Below are 21,317 nucleotides of genomic sequence, written 5' to 3'. Positions count from 1 at the left end.
GTTTTCCCTTCCCTCTTCCTTTTTACCTTTTGTCGTCGAGTATAATTTGCATTCTGTTCTTTTCACCCTCTCCGCACCACTGCACACTTACTGAACAATGCATTGCGTGATCAAATGCTGTTTGTTTCGGAAGCGAGATCATACCCATTCGGTATAGTCGTCCATACTGAAACGCAGTATCGCCCAGTTGACTTGAGAGTGTCAAGACGGCACCGCCCATGTCCCTCTTCACCCCCGTTCCCCTCTCTATCGTCACGATGCAGCACGGATAAGCTCCTTATCTTTCCTTGTGGTTTTTTATGCTCCTGGCGATGAAATTCTCTCGACTTCTTCTTGCCACGGGCGCAGATAAGTCAGATGCAGCCCAAACCCTGGCAATATCGAGTCCAACGAATTGTTGATTTGGAAGGAAACGGAGAAAAACGGAGAAAAAGGAATTTCTGGCGGTGAGAACGTGAAGAATCTGTCCATTGCATGCGATATGCGAAGGCAGGGGGTGAAGAGGAGGTGAGAAGAGTGGTCTTCGATTCCTCTTTATTATGCTGTTACTTCCGCCTCTGAGGGTCATCATGCTCGCTGAACGCTCTCCCGCATGTCGACCGTCACATTTGGTCGTTTTACAGTGCCCGTCGTTACCCCATTTCCCGCTTCTCGTTTCCGCATCCCGTTCAACCGAGATTAGTCTGCATGGATGAAGATGTCAGACACGACTTCACGCCCACGTGTGTTTGCAAAGAAGTGATTTTTATTATCAAGACGACTGGAAAATAAAAAGAAAAGAGACAAAGAGTCTCTTAACCAGACAAAGAGAGAGGGCGTTTAAAGATACCCCTCTCGACACAGTCAAGTCAGTTGCTCTTGTTAGGCTGTTTGAAAGTTGAGATAGATTGACGGCCCTCATAATCCTTGGACGGCTGAAGGATGGCACTCCCTGCCCTAGCTTGCATATCGCATACTCTGTACATCATTTGAGCTCGTTGGCAGCTCTCTAGATACGGCCGATAAAAAGGGGGGAAAGCCAAGAACCGTTATACTCAAATATATTGAGAACCTGGCTGAGATGGTGTGGCCATTCAATGTCAATGTATCACGTCCCCAGCGGTGTGCTTGGTAGAATGTGTCTCTGCCGTCCCAACTCCTGGAGGATACGAGCGAAAGAGCACCGGTGAATGAACACGTCCTCGCCTCTCTAATTGTAACTCACGCCGTCGCAGGTCTAGGCCTTCTGCCGCTCCCCATCATCATCGTCTTCTTCGTCCCTCGCTTGTGGTGATGTGATGTGATGTTTCTTTGTCGACGTCGAAGTTCATCAAGTTTGTTTGCGGAAGTCCAAGCGCGATATCTTATGTAAGCAGATAAATAAGTCACGTGTCAGGCACAAAGGAAGCTTCTTTCGTAGCGATAAAGGGATGAAGATAAAGACGAGGAAGAAGGAGCAGCGGAACAAGAGAGCAAAAGAACAGCAAGAAGGGAGGACACCAGAGTAAATATGGCAGAGGAAGAGACGTATATCTTGATTACAGGCACGAACAGGTAAGGCAGTATGCCTTTTCTCGAAGAAACAAGTGCAAATAGCTAACGAGTCGGGAGCTATCAGCGGCCTAGGCTTCTCAACATGCTGCCGATTGATGGATGAATTCCTTGTCTCGCGCCCAGATAACCAGACTCTCACCCTGATATTTACCACTCGCAGCGAGAAAAAGAGCAATGAAACCCTTGCGCAACTAAAAAGTCACCTGCGGGCCACGGCAGGAAGGCTATGGGGCCCCGAAGGATTGGCCAAATCGGAGTCGCGCATAACATTTAAACCTGAACATGTTGACTTATGCGATCTTCTGTCTGTTCGCGCCATGGCCAGGCGAGTTGTTGCAGAAATACCCAAGCTTGATATCCTCATACTCAATGCCGGGATTGCAGGTTTCACAGGCCTCAGTTGGCCATTGGCATGCTGGACTGTTCTGACAGATACCATACACGCACTTACATGGCCAGCTCGCTATACCTATAGTGATATTGGAGTTATGAACAAGAAACAGACTTCACAGCCTGACGAACCGCCAATGGGCAAGATTTTTTGCGCCAACGTCTTTGGACATTACATGTTGACGCATTATCTGCTCTCGGTGCTGGGCAGGCCAACGCTGCAACCTGCACGAGTCATCTGGACATCTAGCCTTGAATCAACAAGGGACGTTTTCAGTGTTAATGATATGCAGGGTCTCAAGGTTGCGCAGTCTTATCAATCCGTCAAGTACTTGACAGATCTTTTGATTTTAACTGAGCCCCTTCCTTCATCTGCACCTTGGGCAGATAAGTATCTCACTCCTTCGACGTGCAGCGGTATGGATGCTGGTTCTGCCAGTTATACAAGGCCTAAGATGTACCTCAGCCATCCCGGAATATGTTCCACTTCCATTGTCCCCCTTGCACTTCCCCTTATCTGGAGTATGGTGTTTGTAAGTTGGGTAGCAAGGCTTATGGGGTCGCCATGGCATGTCATAGACCCTTACTCTGGGGCAAATGCAACAGTCTGGCTAAGTCTTTCGCCCAAATCAACCTTAGACAGTGCTGAGGCAGAATATGAGCATCTAGGCGGAGGGAAACCAAAGTGGGGTTCGGCATGCGATAGACTTGGGAGACCGAGTATTGCTTCTACAGAGGTTGAAGGCTGGGGTTACGGTGGGGTCGTTGGTCCGGCGGTTTTTGAGGCAGATAAGTCACGAAGACGGAAGCGTGGTGCCACAGATGTTACAGCGGAAGAAAAGGCAACATTTGTTGATGCCGGGCGAGATTGCTGGAAGCAAATGGAAACATTAAGGCTGAGATGGGAGGATCTTCTTTCTAGGGAGGAAGCAAACAATTTCAAATCTTGATGTCTAGCAAACTTCTGTTAATATTATCTTCAATTTTTTACCAGAGGATCTTTGTATCATCTACCGGCGGTTTATGTTAGTACAACCTTTTAATACTTATCGAACTCTGCGCAGCTTCACCTAATTTAAGTAATATCATGATGCGAGATGTCAATGCCACAGCTCTTATGCTTTGTTCTTTTCCCTCTAGGACTAATATCTGGTTTAAGAAGTTCGATACCCGGTAGAGCGAATTCAGTATCATTCCCGTATTTTAATGGAAGTATACATACTTGGCAGCGTTTAACAGACCTGATTCCCCTTAATGATGAAGGCACAGTAAGTTAAAGGTCTTAGAACGAATTGCTTGGATCGTGTTGCTGGAGCCGAGCCACCGTATATGTTGGGGTACAAAAACCCCTATACTAAAAGTAAGTAGTAGTAGTAGATTGTGCCTTGACAACCCAATATTCTAACATATTTAGAACGCCCCTGGGGCTTTACATTGGGAGGGACAACCTGAAACCATTCTCTCATTCGAAATATGTGTTTTTGTAGATGCACAAAAAGGGCCTTGGAAACGAGAGTTCTATTCGTAGCGTCATACATATTTGATTCCGTGGCTCCTAATAGCAGGCGTATTATACCATTTGCTATTACTGAACCGTAGCCAGGAATCATATTCAATCTGGTATAATTAAATGGCGTACAGGCGGGTTTATAACGAGGGGAATGGACAATCAGGCGTTGATTCATGGTATCTTCTATCATTTGACATAATTTCGATGAAGAGATCAGACGGTGGTCTTCAGGCTATTCATCGACTGACTCCCATCCAAAGTGTCCTAAGTTCTTGGAGAGTTCTGCCGCATCATGCTTTGGATGGGAGTGGCTTGTCGAAGTTACATGAATCTGGATTATGTGCTGACCTTAACCAGAACAGCAGCGTAATACAATGTCTTAGCAAGACATTGACATCCTCCATGATGAGAATGATAACCCCATATCTAAGGCAAAAGGTATCTCCAGAGCTACGAGGGTCCGAAGCTCATCATGCCCTCCATGCAAGCAAGGGAACTCAGTTTGAACTTGCACAACGTGAGGTCCACGTTTGGTATCTTCCCAAGTTGGGTACTGTCATGCGGTTTTTGGTATATTTCCATTAGGATGCCCAGTGGCATCCCCAATTTATAGTCTACTGGACAGTATAGACATCGTACCCGGTTGATGGGTAGATGGACGATGAATGTAGTTGACGTTGAGATTTAGTTAACTAAGCGCCTGAATTAGCCGCGCGAAGTCTAAATAGTTTCCTGGTCCCTGCCGTTGAGTATCAAGTCGTCAAACAAGCCTTCGGAGGAAGTTGACTTTTTGCTAATGAGAACTACTTACAGGGGGCCAGTAACTATACAAAAGATATGTAGGAACCACATCTAAACTGTTATATAGTTACTCGGGCAGAGGATGAATGGGCCATTAGGGCGGGATCTAACCGTTTCGATATCTTCTACAGCTAGCTAGAGAGAAGCGGATCATAATGAGGAGGTTATTGACCATTAGCCGCTGATGGAGCCTATTAACAGTTTATATTGACGAAGATGAAACTGTATAATAGGATGCTCTGCCCCAGAATTGATATTAAGCTTAAAAGCTGTGAAACTAGCTATTTCTATTTGTTACTTCACGATGCTGGGTGACCCATCTACAGTGGTCTCCGTTTCTCCACTAGATTGTGCCAGAGTCCCTTCAGGTTATTATAAATTTGACCCTTAGCCCGAACCATCAGGTTTCGTAAGAGTTTGTAATCTCAAGGACGAGACCCATGTTTTATTTCTAATAGTTTGAGCTTGAGTGGCCTGCGTTCGTCATCAATGTCATCACTTCATTATCAGCGCTATGTCACGTCGAATACTCTAAATACCTGGCTAGTCATGCGACAATATATTGAGTGCGTAAGAGCGAGTAATAATATATTGGATCTGCAGTGTTGAATCGATAAAGGCTGAATAAATATATTCCATTGTGAGGATACAAGCTAACTATTATAGCCACCGAACCACACTCGAACCCTGCCTTTCGTGTTTTCCATCATAAAAAGCCGCAGCGGGATATTTTTTTGGGAGAGTAAAAAGGGATAAAAGGTGAAAGCATGAGCTTGAAGAAAGGCCCTGGTGGTAAATGGGGCAATTAAAATGCAAGGCAAGACAAAGCTGCAAAAGAAAAGAGAAATAAACGGCAGCTAAGGGAGGAAGCAGAGAATAAAGTAAACCCAGCCCAGCAGTGGAGAAACAAAGGGTGAAGATGGTAATAGATATAGTGGGAGTGGAGAGAGTAAAGGGAGGATAAAGGGTTCGCTATACATGAGTTAGTAGTGGTAAGAGGCGGATGCAACATGCAATGAATTAAGAGATTAAAAAGCAAAGAAGAGTAGGTTAGTAAGAGAATAAAAGGCCATCAAGGTGCAAGAAGGAAGGAAGAGAGTAAAAGGGAAGACCGGAGAAGAAAAAAAGCACCCATCCATCCGATCTATGGTCATGGCTCCTGACTTCGTACCGCCCGAGGTGGAGATTATAGAGAGGCGTTGATTTCTTTATTATCAATTAAAAACGTAGAGGCGAGCCTGTTCATGTCATTGAACAGGTGTGCATTTACATGATAATTGATGGAGCTAGACAGGTTAGTTAGACGTGTAAAAGAGAGAAAAAAAATACAAAGGGGTAGATATATAAATGCAGAGTACTTACAGTCGACGTTCTGCTTGATGCTCTTGTGCGGGAGGATAGAGCCGCCGTTAACGTAGACCTCATCACCAATAGTCACGTCATCACCTAGGACAGAGACATTCTCGAGACGAGCCCAGCGGCCTACCGAGCTGTTCCAGCCGATGATGCTGGATTTGACCCAGGCGTGGTCCTTGACCTTGCTGTTAGCGAGGAGGACGCATCTCTGGAGACGGACACCATCGCCGATGACAACGTTGGGGCCGATAGTCACGTTAGGACCGATGCGGCAGTTCTTGCCAATCTTCGCGGAGGGGTCAACGAGGACGTTTCCGCCGTGAACATAAGGCTCGCTGGGGGAGGCGAGCAGCTTGGAGCCTTGCTTGGTGAGAGAGGTGAGGTAGAGACACGTTCCGCTGAGGAAGTCCTTGGGCTGACCGACGTCCATCCAGAAACCCTCGAGATCAAAGGAGTGCAGCTGGCCGTCCTTGCATATGGCAGGGAAGGTCTCTTGTTCAATGGAGGTTGGACGAAGCTCGATGCGGTTGAGAACGCTGGGGTTGAGGATGTAAATGCCGGCATTGATGCGATTACCGACGAACTCGACTGGCTTCTCAACGAAGCGGTCGATGCGGGAGGGGTGGTTGGGCTTGTGTACGACAACACCGTACTTGGAGGGCTCCTCGACCTTGGTGACGACAATGGTGCCCTCGTTGCCGTGAGACTTGTGGAAGTCTGCGAGGGCCTGGAAGGGGTATTCGCAGATGACGTCCGAGTTGAGCACGAAGAAGGGCGTGTCATCCTTGCCCAGGATCTTCTCAGCGAGCTTCAGGGGGCCAGCAGTGCCCAGGGGCTCAGACTCGACGGAGAACTCGATCTTGACATTGTACATTTCTTCATACTGCGGTGTGTCAGTCTTTGCATCATCGTCAAAGAGCAAAAAAGAAGCTGAGAGTCCATGGAATGCGTGCGTACCTTCTTGAGGGCAGAAACCATGACATCAGGACGGTAGTTGACAGCAAGAACGATATCAGTGACACCGGCAGCGGCCAAGCTCTCGACCTGATGGAGGATCATAGGACGGTTTGCAAACTCGACCAATGGCTTGGGAAGAGTGAGAGTCTGTCATCGAGTCAGCTTTTGGTCGTGTTTTCACAGGCAATGGGAGGCTGAAGCTCTTCTGCAAGCTGTTCAATCCGGCTCTTGGGGGGTTTGTTTCCCTGCGGGCCACGTACCAATGGTCTGAGACGGGTTCCAAAACCGCCGACGAGAATTAAAGCTATACAGACATCAGCAATGGCGCGAGACGCAGTCGACGAGAGAAGAAGAGGCCCAGCGTACCCTTCATGATGGCTGGTGGTGGTGGTGTTCTGAGCTGAGAGCTTTGTCTGTGAGGAAAAGGAGGGCGTTTGCAGGAGTGCGGGACGAGCAGCCAACAGCCAGCAGAAGGTGGTCAGAGGATGGTCAGGAAGGAAGAAAAGGAGAAGACTGAGATCTGCTCGACGTCGTGTTCCTTTTCTTATACTCGCTGCCCAGGGCCGGCGTTGTGTTCAGGGGCTCGAAAGATGAAGAAGTGTCCTGTACGTGTGATTTGCCTGCTTGGGGGGCTGTTTGGTGTTTGTTCGACTTTCACCCGCCAGAGTGAAGTAAGTCAGCTGGGCGAGGGCGACGGCGCAATAGGGCAAACCCGCGGCATGGCAAAGCCAAAAATTTCCCTTCCAAGTGGAGATGAAAGCGCCCCCTGAAGTACTTGGAGATACTTTGAAATGCATACAAATATAGCGGAAGATGAAGTACTTGTAAGTACCAATTTCTACCCTGGCCACTCCCCAGAGCGTCGCAGCCCTGAAACCGTCGAGGGATCCATACAGCTGCTCTAGCAATCGAATGAGCCAGTGCCAGGCGGTCCACCGTATCTCAAGGCCTCGCAAGCCTGTCCCTGGGGCTCTGTCGTTGGTGGCGTGTCCTGACAGGGCAGAGTAGCTAGTCGACGGAGAGGCAGACTCGACTGGGTGGACGACAATAATTGAAAGGACACGGTTTAATAATTGGACACCGGGTGAAACATGCATCGAGATGATAGGTTATGTGATGTCCACTTGATATTCGGGAGATCAAGATACAACTACGTGGGGTTTAACTCTGGGAAGTTGGTAGGAGTGCAGGATGGTACGGAGGAAGGGAGTACAGAGCAAGGCGAGTCGATCGTGGAAGGGGGCTACCTATATTCAATTCAGCTATATACTCCCTATTCTGTATGTAGGTTTATTGAGTGTCTGGAGGAAGCTCGTTGACCTGTTGACGGGCCGGTCCGATAAATTCGAGCATCCAGGACTTGACTCTGGCTACCTTTGCCATCTGCGGGTCATGGCCGCCTGTAGTAGAGGCGCCCTCTAGAAGCTGCCCGGGATAAAGTCCCTCTGAGTCCATCCCATCAACAGGTCTCCGGTGCAGCAAGTCCAGTCTGGTCATGTTGTTGCGCAGACTCTGTCCGTAGACTTGGTCCCGGAAGGCTCCCAGCGCTACTGAGCGGAGGAGGACAATGTCACATGGGCGGACTCCCTCCAGGGCCTCCTCTAGCGGGTTCTTCTTTGTCTCCTGGCGCTGCTGCTGCTGCTGCTGATCATCACCATCTCGCGGCGGAAGCCAGCAACTGATACGAAAACCAGATTTCGTTTCGTCTCCCACCAGCAGCTCGACCAGGTCCATGGCCCGTCCCCAGCGAGTCCGTACTCGACGGCGCTGCTCGACCGTGATAACTGCCACTATCAGGTTGACAGCGACGACTCGTGGAGACAGCCCGTGGACGTACGCTGCCTTGGGAATGTCTTCAAGGTCACTCAAATGGGGGCGGACGGTCGATCGAAACTGAGAACCCGCTGGCAGCAGGGATGAAAGGTCCCCTTCTACACTGTCTGCCAGGCCGGTGGAGTCGTCACCACCAAACGACCTCGTATCCTCATCATCCTCCTTATTATTATTATGGTCAAAGGAGGCGCCTTCTTCGTGGAGGGCGAAGGACTGCTCATAAAACGCAGACAGAGCCGTCGTCTCAAGCCCGCTGACGGACTCGCCGCTGTATCTCTGCACTGCACCCGCTGTAAAGAACCATCCGCCTTCGTCGACGGGGCCAGTCAACGCCGTAGTCCCTCTGGCCGTCTCCAGGCTCCTCCATCGAGCTTCATCTGCCGGTTGACGGTGTTCTTGACCTCTGTTCAGCTTGCCGTCGCCTGCTGTCTCCTGCAGCTCTGCTTCCTCCCAGCACAGAGAGCTAGGCACTGGTGCGCCCGTCAGGATAATGTGTCGCCAGGCCATGCTACCCACGGCATCACCGGCTCTTCCCTCGCCCCTCTAGTTATGTAGATACTGCTCCATCCATCTTCCTCGTCTTCGACTTCATCTTGATATCTTTTTTATGTCTTCTTCTTCCTTTTGCTTCTTTTGACGTCTGGACAAAAGTGCCCGCTTAGTCAGCATCCCAAAGTGGCAACGTCAACGGTTTTTCTTTCAAGTTCAAACATCGAGAACGACGAAGAGAAGAAAAAGACGAAGAACAGCAAAGAAAACACAGCAAAAAGAACCCCGAGATCAGCTGGCGACGGGCATGGCTGCTAACATCGCCCATTTTCTGGTCTTGTCTTGCAACCACATCTAGTCCTCTTCTGCCTCTTCCTGTGCGAATCGAGCGGCTGAGGCATGGCGTTCCACGCGCACCTCGGCCTCCCGGTAAGTCGAGATACATACCACCAGCTCTCCCACGGCAACTATACAGGCTAACATTGGCTGTTCGCTACAGAATATTGCGGCTGTGACCTCCGACCTGTGGCCGTCAGTGTCAAATGTGCTCTCGGCGCCATGGGGAGGCCGCCAGGCAGCTGTCTCCGGCTCGCGTGCGTACCATGCGTCATCGGTAGGAAACCCGGAGCAGACGGCGCGGAAGGATACGCCTCGCTCGGTAGGTCTATACACATCCGTTTATGCTTGGAATGGCCAAAGACTCATTCTTTGTATTAGGCTCCGGTCACCTTGCCTGACGGACTCGGAGTAGATATGCTCAGAGCAGCCACGGAACAGAACCTCGCCCTACGCCACCAGTCGTCCCCCCTAGCGGTGCTCCTACAGGGTACGAAGTGCAATATTACTTCTATTGGGGGCTTAAAAACAAGATCTGACAACTCTCTAGGTAGCCGTGCAGCTAGTTTCAGCTCGCAGCTCTCTCGAATTGCAACAACAAGACGCCACCATTCAACTCTATCCTTCGCACAGTTCAACCGTCCGTCTCCCATCCCCAAACCAACCGGCCTCTCTCCGCTCCAATGCCAAAGATACCTCTTCGGCGGATCGTCACAGGATGTCCTCGCGCGTATGGAAAGATCTGCAAACAACAACCCCGGCAGTGCCGCCGCACAGAACTCTTTCTACAACGCGCTATTAAAAGCAAACATGCCAGGAATTATAATTGAACGGTACCGCAGTGGAAAATTCGCTAGTAACAGCCTGTCTGAAGCCGTCTATACTAAGGCACTTCAGAACGTTGGTGGTGGAGGTGATCCGGCAGTCGCCCACGGACAACAGCAGCACTTCAACCCCGCAAACCCCAATTTGAGTTCTGATCAGCTCCAGGCTATCGGCCAGGCGGTAGCTGCTCGCTCCCACGGTGGTCAAATCGGAATATCTAACAAGAATAGCGGCACAGGAGCCAAAGATACCCCTCTCTACGTTGTTGTCGATGAGTCTCTCGGTAGCTCCATCTTCCGCTGGGTTAGGTTCTTTCTATTTTTCGGCTTCATCACGTATTTCTCGCTTCTCCTTGTCACCGTCTTTGTTGAGACTACTGGTATTATGAAGAATGTCCGAGGCTCGCAGACCAACGAAGCCAAGCCTGAACATCAAACTGTCCGATTCAGTGATGTTCACGGCTGCGATGAGGCAAAGGATGAACTTCAAGAGCTTGTCGAGTTCCTCTCTAACCCTGACCGATTCTCCTCTCTAGGTGGAAAACTCCCCAAAGGTATACTTCTCGTTGGACCCCCCGGAACCGGTAAAACTCTACTTGCCAGAGCTGTTGCCGGAGAAGCAGGCGTTCCCTTCTTCTATATGTCCGGATCTGAGTTTGACGAGATTTATGTCGGTGTTGGAGCTAAGCGTGTTCGTGAACTGTTTACTCAGGCCCGTGCCAAAGCACCAGCTATCATCTTCATTGACGAGCTTGATGCCATCGGTGCCAAGCGAAACGAACGGGATGCAGCATACGTTAAACAGACCCTTAATCAGCTTCTGACCGAGCTCGACGGTTTCTCCCAGACAAGTGGTGTTATCATTATTGCGGCAACTAACTTCCCGGAACTCCTTGACAAAGCGCTAACTCGACCCGGCCGATTCGACAGAAAGGTTAACGTCAATCTCCCCGATGTCCGCGGCCGTGTTGACATTCTGAACCACCACATGAAGAACATTCAGGTCAGCACTGAAGTCGACGCCACTGTCATTGCCCGTGGAACTCCGGGCTTCTCTGGCGCTGATCTTGAGAATCTCATTAACCAAGCTGCTATCCGTGCCAGCAGGGACAAGAAGGCCAAAGTCGGCCCCGAAGACTTTGACTATGCCAAGGACAAGATCTTGATGGGTGCTGAGGCTCGCAACCGCATGCTTAGGGATGAAGATAAGCTCAAGACAGCCTACCATGAAGCCGGACACGCCCTTGTTGCTTATTTCTCGCCTGATGCCATGCCGCTTTACAAGATCACCATTGTTCCTAGAGGAATGTCGTTGGGAACCACTCATTTCTTGCCTGAGATGGACATTGTCTCGAAGGATTACACTGAGTATATTTCTGACATCGATGTCTCTATGGGTGGCCGGGCGGCCGAAGAACTTATATATGGACCCGACAGAGTTTCCAGCGGTATCTCAGGTGTACGTTTCTATAACCCCTAGCCCTTATCATGTCTCTCCGCGCTAAAGTTTTACCATTTATTAACCTTGTTACAATGCAGGACATTCGAAGCGCAACGCAAACTGCCTTTACCTTGGTGACACAGTACGGTTACTCTAAAAAGTTAGGCAACGTCGACTTGAACACGGGATACAACAAGCTCTCCGCTTCAACAAAGCAGGAAATTGAGAATGAGGTGCGCCGTTTGGTTGACGAAGCCAGCGCCCGCGCCTCTGCTATCTTGAAGGAGCATCGCCATGAACTCGAGCTCCTAACAAAGGCCCTGATCGAATATGAGACCCTAACCAAAGAAGAAATGGAGAAGGTACTCAAAGGCGAAAAGCTCGACAAGCTATTGCTACCTTCCAAGACACCGATAAAGCTGCCGGAAGCCCTGACTACCGTCCATATAAATCCCGTCACTGGAAGTACCTCCACCTCAAAGTGAGGGCTATGGCATGGTTTGGAGAGACAGAAAACCAGCCATGATTCAAAAACAGCGCCCATAGTGGAGAGAATTGGAGAGAAATAAATTGTATTTCTCCAGGCATCAAAGCTATATTTTTTGATATCTGTATTATTCTTCAACATATGTTGAACTACTACTACTACTGATACTATTAGTACGATTAGCAAGCACTTACTGATACATACTACTACTTCTGCTTGACCACGGTTTCTTCCCTTGGATCTTCGTCAATCAGGACGATCTCCTACTCCTTTCCGACCCTCTCTCTACATCCAATCCGAGTCCGGGAACTTTCTCAACAAGCACTTTGTATTTTCTTTTTCCACCGAACTACCCGTGCTTTACCCGCTCTCGCATTTATCAATATATATGAACGCGAGGCGCCACATTCGGACATCTCTTCCTCATGCCTGTCCGATTTATCTGTTCTCTTCCTTTTGTTTTTTTTTTTCTGTTATTTTCTTTCCCACTTTGGCTACTTCCAAACGCAATGTGGGAAGGCTTTTGAAATCTCCATCCGTACTCCGCGTATTCTTACTCAACTCGTGTATAATTGGAATGAATAGAATAAAATGTTAAAAGCTCCTGCAGAAACCCATATCCAATAGTTACTGGAGAGTGACCACGATACATATCGTTCTTATCTTGCAACATCTTGAGTACCTAGCTAGCTAGTGCTGGGTATGCGTAAAGGGGCACGCCACCACCCCTTTGCCCGAACACAACAACAAGAAGCAACAGATAACTAACGTGAAAGATAAAAGCTAAAAGGAACGGCCCGTCCGACCCGGCTTATTCTTTTGAGCGTACCCATTCTGGATGTATGTATGTACTTACTTATCGTGTCTTCAGCTTCAAGATTTCGCAGACGGGGATGTCCCCTGAGCTTGAATAAGGCTCAAGTGCGTTGCTCTGCACTTGACAATCATGTACTTCCCTGCAGTGTAACTGATAGACGTATGTCATCAGCTCTTTGTCTACAGGGGACTGATCGATCTGTGCGCTGCCTGCATATAACTACGTAAGTAAATAATATAACGGAGTCAGTCTAAGGTCTAACTCGGTCAATAGCTAGCTGAAGCCCAACCAGCTCATTTCCCCTTATAGAATATGCATACTGACAGCCTGCCTTGCAGCTGCATCAGATAAACATGAAACACTTTTCTTTGACTTTTGAGATGCCCAATCCTGAGAGGCCTTGGATTACTTGAATATTTTCTTCAATAGCTAACTACGGAGTACTGACTCCGTCACAACCAACTAACGAACTCCTTGGCTGTCCGATGCTTTTTGCTTTTTTTATAAGTAGTTAACTAGTTAACTAGTTAAGTGGTTAGGCCTAACGCTCAGCTTGGATCTTGCACTTACAAGAGGTTGACTCAATCAAATGTACTTCGTACTCAAATTTAAAGGCCTGGATACTCAGACCACGCTGAATTTTTCTCGGCATATCCTCGGTATATCCACTAAATAAAAAATGCAAGGAAAATGCATGTTCCTGTACGTCAACAGACCATTACGCTAATGACATATCTGGAACCAATTACTCCTTGGTCGGCCGTGTTTTGTATTGGTTTAATGTCAAATCGCACGGAATGAGCACCGGCTAACATCTACCACGCTCCTAGCGTATACCACAGTCAGAGCCGTGGGAAATGGTTGACAGAATGAACTGCTCCGTAACAGCCCACCTGGTCCCGAATCCGATGTGGCTTGGGAAAAAAAAGCCGGATCTTCCTTGCATCCATGCATGTCCTCTCTCTGTCTCCCTTTTTTTAAACTTCTGCTTAATTTCCTATTGCTTTTTCCTGGGTCCATGTAGGCTAAGATATGTATTCAATCTAGCCCGCATCAAACAACCATGTACTCTGGACAGGCCATTGCAGTTAGGGGAACATGCAACAGTGCTTCCTATACGTAGGCGGCACCGGCAAGCAGAGATCTTTGTCGGAAGAACCATATGTTCTAATGCAAGAGGCTTAACTGGGTACGTATTCAACGTCCCGTTTGGGTAAAGGGCCACCGGCTGCTGTCGAGACGAACGAACTAGAGGTGCAGTGCATAGGCGAAGTCCATCTTAGGGAGGTAGATATACTCCCCGACTGGGTGTACCCATGCCTGGCCGGTGGGGTTGAACTCCCAATGCAAGCCCACGCCACCACGTTGGTAAAAAGGGGCGGAAGGGAGGGGTCTTTGGAATGAGGCCCGCGACAAGGAAACAAACATGTGTAAAAAAAGGTCCCGTTAGGAGGAAATATTGGCGAGTGGATTGACGGTAGGCTGAAGAAGAAGCAGCCTCCTGAGAGGGGGGAGGGGCGGACCGCCTCCGCATTATGCAGATAATAAAGGCAGCTTGTTTCGGGGATGTGGTGCGAAGGAAGAAAAGAGGTTGATAGAAAAAGAAAGGAGAGGAAGAAGAAGCCAAAGAAAAAGAAACCAAACATGTTTTTGCGGCGGCCGACGCACGGTGGTTATATCAGGCGCTTCTTTTAAGGCCTGTGCGCGCGAGTTGCATCGAGATTGATATATCAACGATATACACTCTTTTTGTTGCGGCACACGATAGTTAACGGGCCCGTTAGTTTCGTCCCATGAGCCCCGGTACGCAATCTGTCAAAAGAACCGAGATGAATCTGACAAGTTTCAAAGCGGGACAAGCAATATCGAGCCCACACACCCCACCGCGAGAATGAAGCAGGTCAAACTCTGGTGAATCAGTCATTAACTACTAGTGGCCATGAAAGTAAGCTGTCACATCATTCCTCGCAACGCTGGAGATTGAAGTCCATGGAGGCGTGGTTGATGAACATGGGGAAGCTCATGCCAAGGGAATGGTTCCTTTTTATCAATCACCACGGAGACGTGACCTGCAGAGATGCTATCAAATTCTTGCCTGTTGGATGGCAGCTATGTATATACGTGCATATACATAGACACCAAAAGCACCAAGAAAAACTGAATATCCTGCTTTGTAGCCGAATATACAGCAAAGTGCGACTCTTTTGACCAGTTGCCTCGTGTCTCCTGCCCCAAAGAAAGCACTATACTGGCGTGCCTGTGGCTCCTCTCCCCGTCCCCCCAAGCGGCCTGGACGCAGCTGACCAACTTTTTTTTCTTGTCCTTCCTCTTCATTGTCTCTTTGCAATATGACGTATCTGATGAGACCCACCAGCAGGCGGGCAGTAGAAAATAGTGTTGGTGATAGAAGCCAGCGGCGCAAACCATGCAAGTGCTGGATGGTAAAGATGGCAACTAACTGCCCGATTGTCTGAAGGGCTTTCAAAGGGTTTTGAGCAGCGCTCCAAGGTGCGGGATGTGTGGGGCGTGGGCAAGAAAGCTGATCCTTCGAAGGCGCACGTAGACAAGCCATTTTGAGGCGGGATTGCATAGTTAAAAGCGAGTGGAGTCGGCGTTGATTCAAACCCCCAAAAAGCAGACTGTTGAAAGTCGAGTGTTTGATATGGTCGAATGTCACTTGTCGTGAAGTTATGGATTCACGAGGCAAATGCATTATAATTCCGCACGTATGCATGTACGAAAAAAAGGAAAAAAGAAAAAGAAAAAGCATCTCCTAGGCCATTATTTCATAGAAAAAAGGGCATGTTTCCTAAGCACTCTCTTGACAAATACATATCAAACTTGCTTGCGATCGACGGTCTTTCAAAGAAGATATATTGATCCAAAAGCCCAGGCCGTGCAAGGGAGGGAAGAAGAAAAAATAAAAGTCAATATCAGTTGTATAATGTATACTTTTGCCAACCAGCCAAAGAAATTAAGTATGCAAAATCCAACGCCGAGAAAGTAAGTGAATGCCCGAGTTGAGACCGCCCCTCCACCACACGAGACCATAACAGATTTGTATTATTATTCTTCGTCATCTTCGTCATCGTTGTTGTTGCAGCTTGACAGTTATTCTTCCAAAGAGGTATTGGTTTTGAACGGGATTGAAAAAGGGGGAAGATATGATATCGAGGCGCAAGCCGATCCCCGAATTTCGCACCGTGCATTACTAGTAACAGGTCCTGTTGAGGAGGAGGAGGTGGGATTGGGCCGTTGATATTGACGCCTGAATTCGTGGCCCTCTGCTAGGATGATTGAGAAGCAGAGGCGGATTGTTCTTTTTTCCTGCAGTCCCCTGAATTGAACATGATATATTAGGTATCAATTGAAGACATAAAGGATAGGATATTGGCCGTATAGACGGGTTGCTATACCCCAACAGGGGCAGAGGGAAATGTTAAAAAGTTTTGAAAGAGAAGAGGTATATACCGCACTTATCCCCAGGTCGACTTTCGCTATATTCAAAAACTTATATGTTAGTTCTCACTTTGTATAGCTGAGGTGCTCGATACTTGTTATTTAATAAGAAGGGCCCCGGGCGCAAAACATACCTTGCAACAATATTTGGAGGACATCGTTTCTGTGTTTTCTGATACACAACGCACCATGCTCTGACTAGAAGCCGGATATGGCTACACTCGTAATTGACTTCAACGTAATCGCACATTTTTGTAATATATGTATAACATTCAATAATAGAAGAGGCCTTGGAGTGAGATTAAAAGTGAACGAAGCTCAGGAGGTAAAACGAAGATATAAATAGTCTAGTCCTGTCTAGCCGCAAGTCGAATGTCGGCGGCAAGTATGATAACATATGCATAAACCAAGCGGGCCTGATGTAGATTCTGGCAGGTAACGCTGTGCGCCGGTAACTAGCAAAGTAACCATCTACCCTCGTACGCGAGCTGGTAGGGATGAATTGTTTTTTGTATCTTTTTTTTTTTCAAGAAGTACGTTTTTTTTAATATCTTTCCAGTTTTTGTTTTTTGTGCTTTTTCTTTCCCCTTGTCCATGCGAAGGGGTACAAGGAACTGAATGCACTCATGGTGAAAAAGCAATTGAGCGTTCGTATAAAGATGCATTCTTGGAGTGGTGTAATCAAGATAGTGTACGGGAGTACTTGTGTTCCTTAAAAGGGATATGCCGGACCGGTCTGGTCTGTTCCCAGATGCTGTGAAACAAGGAGGAGAAAACCTGACCTGACATCGGCGGCGAGTAGATTGGTTGAGTAATATCCTTAGGGTGGTTTGAGGCACAGTATATCCATTTCCGGCTGTGGAGGATTATGTTGAAGGGAGGAATTTTTTTATCCTTCCTCTCCCCAGTCGCTTATGCACAACTGCCCAGCTTCCGCGGTGCAAGGAGGAGATCCACCATATAAGATGATGAGATCGACGTTCCTGGTTTTGACATCGAATGGCTTTAAAAGACCTGAACAGGGCGGTAATATCACTGCTTTCCCGGCCTGAAGTGCATTTGGTGCTAGCTTGTCCCAGGTAACGTCGGCCATGCAGGAAGGACATCAGCTTGCGAGGCAGCCGGCTCCCTTCCCACTATTATTTAGTCCAAAAAAAGCTGCAAAGAAGAACAAGGTTTATATTACTCCCACCTGTATGCATGTCCCTACACCCAATGAAGTATCTCTCGGGGCAATGTCGCAAGGCTCGGCACACAATGCCTGTCCGTGGATTTTCGCAAGGCCAGGTGTCGTATTATTATTATTATTAACAATTCCACAAAGAGATGCCAATCTCGGAATTAGCAATCCAGACCGCATTGAGCGGGAAGAGCCGTGTTAGATGCGCATATCTAGGCCCAAAGAAAACGAGATGCGCGATAGAACGAATCGGATACTCCGAGACATTTTGCTCGACGTATTTATGCATATCTGCATCAGGGTCGGAATGATCCTTCCCCAGGCCGCGGGACTGAGAGTTCCATTCGGCAACCGGGAACAGCCAGTCGCCAAGCTAGCGGCAAATAAGGGGAAGTGGAAACCTCGCGTCCGATATCGTTCGCCAGACGTTTATGCTGGCAGGACAGTTCGAGGACTCCAAATTAGACAGCTCGCATTGACGGCAAGAAAAGAGTGGTTGAACCAATCGATATCGGGAGGCGAACGTTGGAAACAGGAAGAAAGAAGGTTTTCGAGGGACGCAGAGGTCTTTCTTAGTCGTGGTTGAATGATGAGTTGCCACAGCATACTCCATACTGTGTATATGCTAGCAGCGAACCGTTTTCCGCAGCCCACATAAACAAACGGGGGAACGAGAGCTGGGCAACCGGCTATGTGGAGGGATTAGTTACGGCCAACGGGAAGCAGTATCTTTATAAACCAATCTACGCGCGCATTGATGACAGAAAAGGGAACTCATCCGGACATTAAAGGACCAACGAGGAAAGAGAAGAAAATGGAAGAGCGGGGGAAAAAGAAAGAAAAAAAAAAAGAAAAGGCGTAGGAAAGGGTCAATGGACATTAAGGTCGCCAAATAGGTAAGACAAACGACGAGGCCAATGGCACCTAGAAATGCCATGACGATAAGTTGATGAGATGTCTTGGGTGTCGTGATCAAGAAAAAGGAAATAAAAGATTTTCCAAGCAGATCATGTCAGTCAGTCACTGCTGTCCATCCAGCCTCGGGACATCTCGACAGCCTTGGACCACTTTTTATAAATTCGATTGCTTTCTTCTTCGGGAAGTTTGGGTTCAAACACTGTCTTGTCAGATTGCTTGAGCCCATCCAAGTTTTGAGGGCCATCCCAGATTTTGATGGCGATCCCAGCGGCAATTGCCGCTCCTAGAGCTGTTACTTCGTGCATTGCTGGGCGTTTTACAGGTATGCGAATGATATCTGCTTGTGACTGCAGCTGTGTGTTAGCTTCTTACGTCACTTCATGGCCCAATTCAGAATGATACACGTACTTGCATGCAGACGTTAGAAGTACTTAGGCCGCCGTCCACTCTCAGCTCAGCAAGCTTTTGTCCACTATCACGTTCCATAGCGTCCAAGACGGCCTTGGTTTGGAAACATACTGCTTCTAAAGTTGCTCGGGCGATATGACCTTTCTTAGTATGCTGTGTGATACCAACTAATCGGGATGCTGTTAGTTGAATGGTTTCTTCTTCTTCTGCCGTTGCTGTTTATTTTTATTTCGTTGACTTAGGGGGTACGGAAGGGGAACTTCAACATACATATTGTTCCTTTTGCGGTATCGATCCAATAAGGAGCAAAAAGACCGCTGAATGCAGTAACGAAAACGCAGCCACCGTTATCTTGTACACTGGAAGCCTCGTCATCTACCCTTCTGGCATCTCGGAAGAAGCCCAAGTTATTCATGAGAAAATTAACGCCGCTTCCGGCAACGGCTATGCTACCTTCCAAGGCATATACCGGTTTTGCGTTGGCGCCAAGCTGGTATCCCACAGTTGCGAGAAGTCCATGGGAGGATATGACTGGCTTTTCACCAACGTTGTAGAGCAAAAAGCAGCCGGTTCCATAAGTATTTTTAGCCATGCCAGGCTCAAATGCTTCATGGCCTACCAACGCAGCAGACTGGTCACCCAGACAACTCATGATCCGAACTCCCTTGAGGACTCCGGTGGCCAACTGTCCAAACGCTGTGGGATCTGCAGAGGGAACTATTTTTGGTAGTCTCAGCTTTGACTTATCTAGGCCGAAAAAGTTGAGTAGCTTGTCGTCGTATTGGAGGGTATGTAGGTTAGTGAACATTGTCCGTGAAGCATTCGATACGTCGGTTACGAATACTTTGTTCTCTTTGCCACCATTGAGATTATACAACAGCCAAGTGTCAACAGTACCGAAGGCCAGGTTACCAGCATCATAGGCAGACTTTACCTCTGGTATATTGCGGAGCAGCCATACCAGCTTGGCGGACGACGAGTATGTGGATATGGGCAGACCACAAATTTCCTGCAGCTCATCGGCGCCTTTGTCCTTGAGCTCTCTGACTATGGACTTGGTACGAGTATCTGGCCAGGCTATAGCGTTGTATAGCGGCTTACCGGTCTCCCAGTCCCAAACGATCGTTGTCTCTCGCTGGTTGGTAACTCCCAGAACCTCAATCTCACTGACAGCGTGCCCGTTATTGATAAACGACTTCGTTGCCTGTTCTATGCACTTTTGTGCAGTGGAGACAATCTCTTCCGGATCTTGTTCGTGCCATCTATACGGAACCAATTAGCAAAAGAAAAGGCCGGACAAAGGGGGAAAGAAAGGAGAAGAAAACGAGGACAAACCCAGGCTGATCATGTACCCGGCCAAGTTCAGTCTGATGAGAGGCAGCAATGTTCCCCTGGAGGTCAAAGATGATGAACCGAGTGCTGGTGGTGCCTTGATCAATCGCCCCTATAAACCTGGACGGCCGCTCCTCACGGCTGGGCAAGATGGGATTGCGAATGGCAAAGGTGTCTAGTCCGTCTTCAAAGGTATCTGCCAGCCCCTTGACGACCTCTATGGCGCTCTCGCGAAGAGCAGCAAGCGAGCTCTTGGTCGACTTCTCTTCGGCCATGGCTTGTACTAGCTCTGCTCTACTCTAATGTATGGGGTGAAGAAAACCGGGGAAGCTGTCTACTACACAGCACCAGTGCCGCAACCACGACCGCCGGCAGCAAACATCTGTAGTATAGGTAGCGAGAGACGAGTAGAAGGAGATGAGGTCGCCGTAGCTGAAGGGGCGAAGAGAGTATGTTTTATATGGGGAGAAGAAGGGGTTGTGCGAAGAAGAATCTGCCTGATCACGCACTCGCGGGGGGAGTTCTTGTGGTTCCTGTGGGTTAAGCGCCGGCGGGGCGAGCGCAGCCCAGACCGACTAGCCGGCTTTCCGATGCAGTGGTGATACGATGGTATGAAGGTATGGTGAGGCAGCCATGATCAAAGGCCAATACTCCGTAGAGGATGAAGGTGATATTGGTGACGAGGGCGGTTAGTTATGCGGGACGAAGACAGCGGCAACAGAGACGTCGTGGAATCAAGCTCTGCGGAGCTAGTTATGTCTCTGGCCTCAACTGCAACATGCAGTGAGATCGGATGCGAGATCCGAACAAGCAGAAGCGGACGACGAAAGACAAAGACGACCCTTGCCAGGCGCTACGCTGCGAATCATTGTGATGCTCTTAGCCGCAGCCGCACCAGATCCGGGGAGGCCGCGCTCGATACCAGCGCCAGGGGAACTCGCTCGCTATGGTGGCTCTCTGATTTGTCGGGCTGGGCGGCACACAAACGGACTATTGATTCGGCCCAGGGATGGATGGCATGCAGGATCGAGCAGATGATGTGCAGATGCGCCGGTCGGCTGGCCGGACCGTGCCATAACATATGACTTGTGCAAGGTAGGCTATGTGTACCGTTTGTTGTGTATATACCTTTTATTTATGTGGGCTGAGGGACAAAGGACAAAAGGAAGGCTGATATCAGACGAATGGACGTTAACTACTGGTCTAGTCTAAAAAACAAAGGAAAGTCGATGACCGTTCAGGTTTT

The 21,317-nt window shown here is 48.6% G+C and overlaps 9 protein-coding genes across 9 annotated transcripts; 5 read left to right on the top strand and 4 right to left on the bottom strand.

Moving 5' to 3' along the window:
- Nucleotides 1-1,489: 1,489 nt before the first annotated feature.
- MGYG_06784 (3-keto-steroid reductase) lies at nucleotides 1,490-2,873 on the top strand (the record flags this gene model as incomplete). Its single annotated transcript, XM_003170746.1, has 2 exons — nucleotides 1,490-1,533; nucleotides 1,598-2,873. 2 exons carry the CDS (start codon nucleotides 1,490-1,492, stop codon nucleotides 2,871-2,873), a joined length of 1,320 nt encoding a protein of 439 aa, XP_003170794.1.
- Nucleotides 2,874-3,553: 680 nt separating this feature from the next.
- MGYG_06783 (hypothetical protein) lies at nucleotides 3,554-4,276 on the top strand (the record flags this gene model as incomplete). The annotated part of the gene is made up of 2 exons (XM_003170745.1): nucleotides 3,554-4,003; nucleotides 4,235-4,276. 2 exons carry the CDS (start codon nucleotides 3,554-3,556, stop codon nucleotides 4,274-4,276), a joined length of 492 nt encoding a protein of 163 aa, XP_003170793.1.
- Nucleotides 4,277-5,500: 1,224 nt separating this feature from the next.
- Nucleotides 5,501-6,920, bottom strand: MGYG_06782 (mannose-1-phosphate guanyltransferase; the record flags this gene model as incomplete). The annotated part of the gene is made up of 5 exons (XM_003170744.1): nucleotides 5,501-5,520; nucleotides 5,597-6,473; nucleotides 6,548-6,694; nucleotides 6,808-6,851; nucleotides 6,914-6,920. 5 exons carry the CDS (start codon nucleotides 6,918-6,920, stop codon nucleotides 5,501-5,503), a joined length of 1,095 nt encoding a protein of 364 aa, XP_003170792.1.
- A 917-nt stretch (nucleotides 6,921-7,837) lies between these two features.
- Nucleotides 7,838-8,887, bottom strand: MGYG_06781 (hypothetical protein; the record flags this gene model as incomplete). The annotated part of the gene is made up of 1 exon (XM_003170743.1): nucleotides 7,838-8,887. One exon carries the CDS (start codon nucleotides 8,885-8,887, stop codon nucleotides 7,838-7,840), a length of 1,050 nt encoding a protein of 349 aa, XP_003170791.1.
- Nucleotides 8,888-9,268: 381 nt separating this feature from the next.
- On the top strand, nucleotides 9,269-11,955 carry MGYG_06780 (cell division protease ftsH; the record flags this gene model as incomplete). Its single annotated transcript, XM_003170742.1, has 5 exons — nucleotides 9,269-9,298; nucleotides 9,369-9,527; nucleotides 9,587-9,695; nucleotides 9,756-11,488; nucleotides 11,569-11,955. 5 exons carry the CDS (start codon nucleotides 9,269-9,271, stop codon nucleotides 11,953-11,955), a joined length of 2,418 nt encoding a protein of 805 aa, XP_003170790.1.
- Nucleotides 11,956-16,137: 4,182 nt separating this feature from the next.
- MGYG_09138 (hypothetical protein) lies at nucleotides 16,138-16,483 on the bottom strand (the record flags this gene model as incomplete). Its single annotated transcript, XM_003170741.1, has 3 exons — nucleotides 16,138-16,184; nucleotides 16,246-16,271; nucleotides 16,368-16,483. The coding sequence occupies 3 exons, from the start codon at nucleotides 16,481-16,483 to the stop codon at nucleotides 16,138-16,140; spliced, it is 189 nt and encodes a 62-aa protein (XP_003170789.1).
- A 1,213-nt stretch (nucleotides 16,484-17,696) lies between these two features.
- MGYG_06779 (hypothetical protein) lies at nucleotides 17,697-17,999 on the top strand (the record flags this gene model as incomplete). Its single annotated transcript, XM_003170740.1, has 1 exon — nucleotides 17,697-17,999. One exon carries the CDS (start codon nucleotides 17,697-17,699, stop codon nucleotides 17,997-17,999), a length of 303 nt encoding a protein of 100 aa, XP_003170788.1.
- A 430-nt stretch (nucleotides 18,000-18,429) lies between these two features.
- Nucleotides 18,430-20,346, bottom strand: MGYG_06778 (glycerol kinase; the record flags this gene model as incomplete). The annotated part of the gene is made up of 4 exons (XM_003170739.1): nucleotides 18,430-18,678; nucleotides 18,740-18,906; nucleotides 19,010-20,001; nucleotides 20,075-20,346. 4 exons carry the CDS (start codon nucleotides 20,344-20,346, stop codon nucleotides 18,430-18,432), a joined length of 1,680 nt encoding a protein of 559 aa, XP_003170787.1.
- Nucleotides 20,347-20,704: 358 nt separating this feature from the next.
- On the top strand, nucleotides 20,705-21,109 carry MGYG_09137 (hypothetical protein; the record flags this gene model as incomplete). The annotated part of the gene is made up of 2 exons (XM_003170738.1): nucleotides 20,705-20,759; nucleotides 20,856-21,109. The coding sequence occupies 2 exons, from the start codon at nucleotides 20,705-20,707 to the stop codon at nucleotides 21,107-21,109; spliced, it is 309 nt and encodes a 102-aa protein (XP_003170786.1).
- Nucleotides 21,110-21,317: the final 208 nt, after the last annotated feature.

The sequence above is a fragment of the Nannizzia gypsea genome, genomic scaffold, assembly GCF_000150975.2.
Source record: "Nannizzia gypsea CBS 118893 supercont1.6 genomic scaffold, whole genome shotgun sequence".
Taxonomy (NCBI): domain Eukaryota; kingdom Fungi; phylum Ascomycota; class Eurotiomycetes; order Onygenales; family Arthrodermataceae; genus Nannizzia; species Nannizzia gypsea.
Note: the sequence above shows the minus strand (reverse complement) of the source record. Positions and strands in the feature narration are given on the sequence as shown.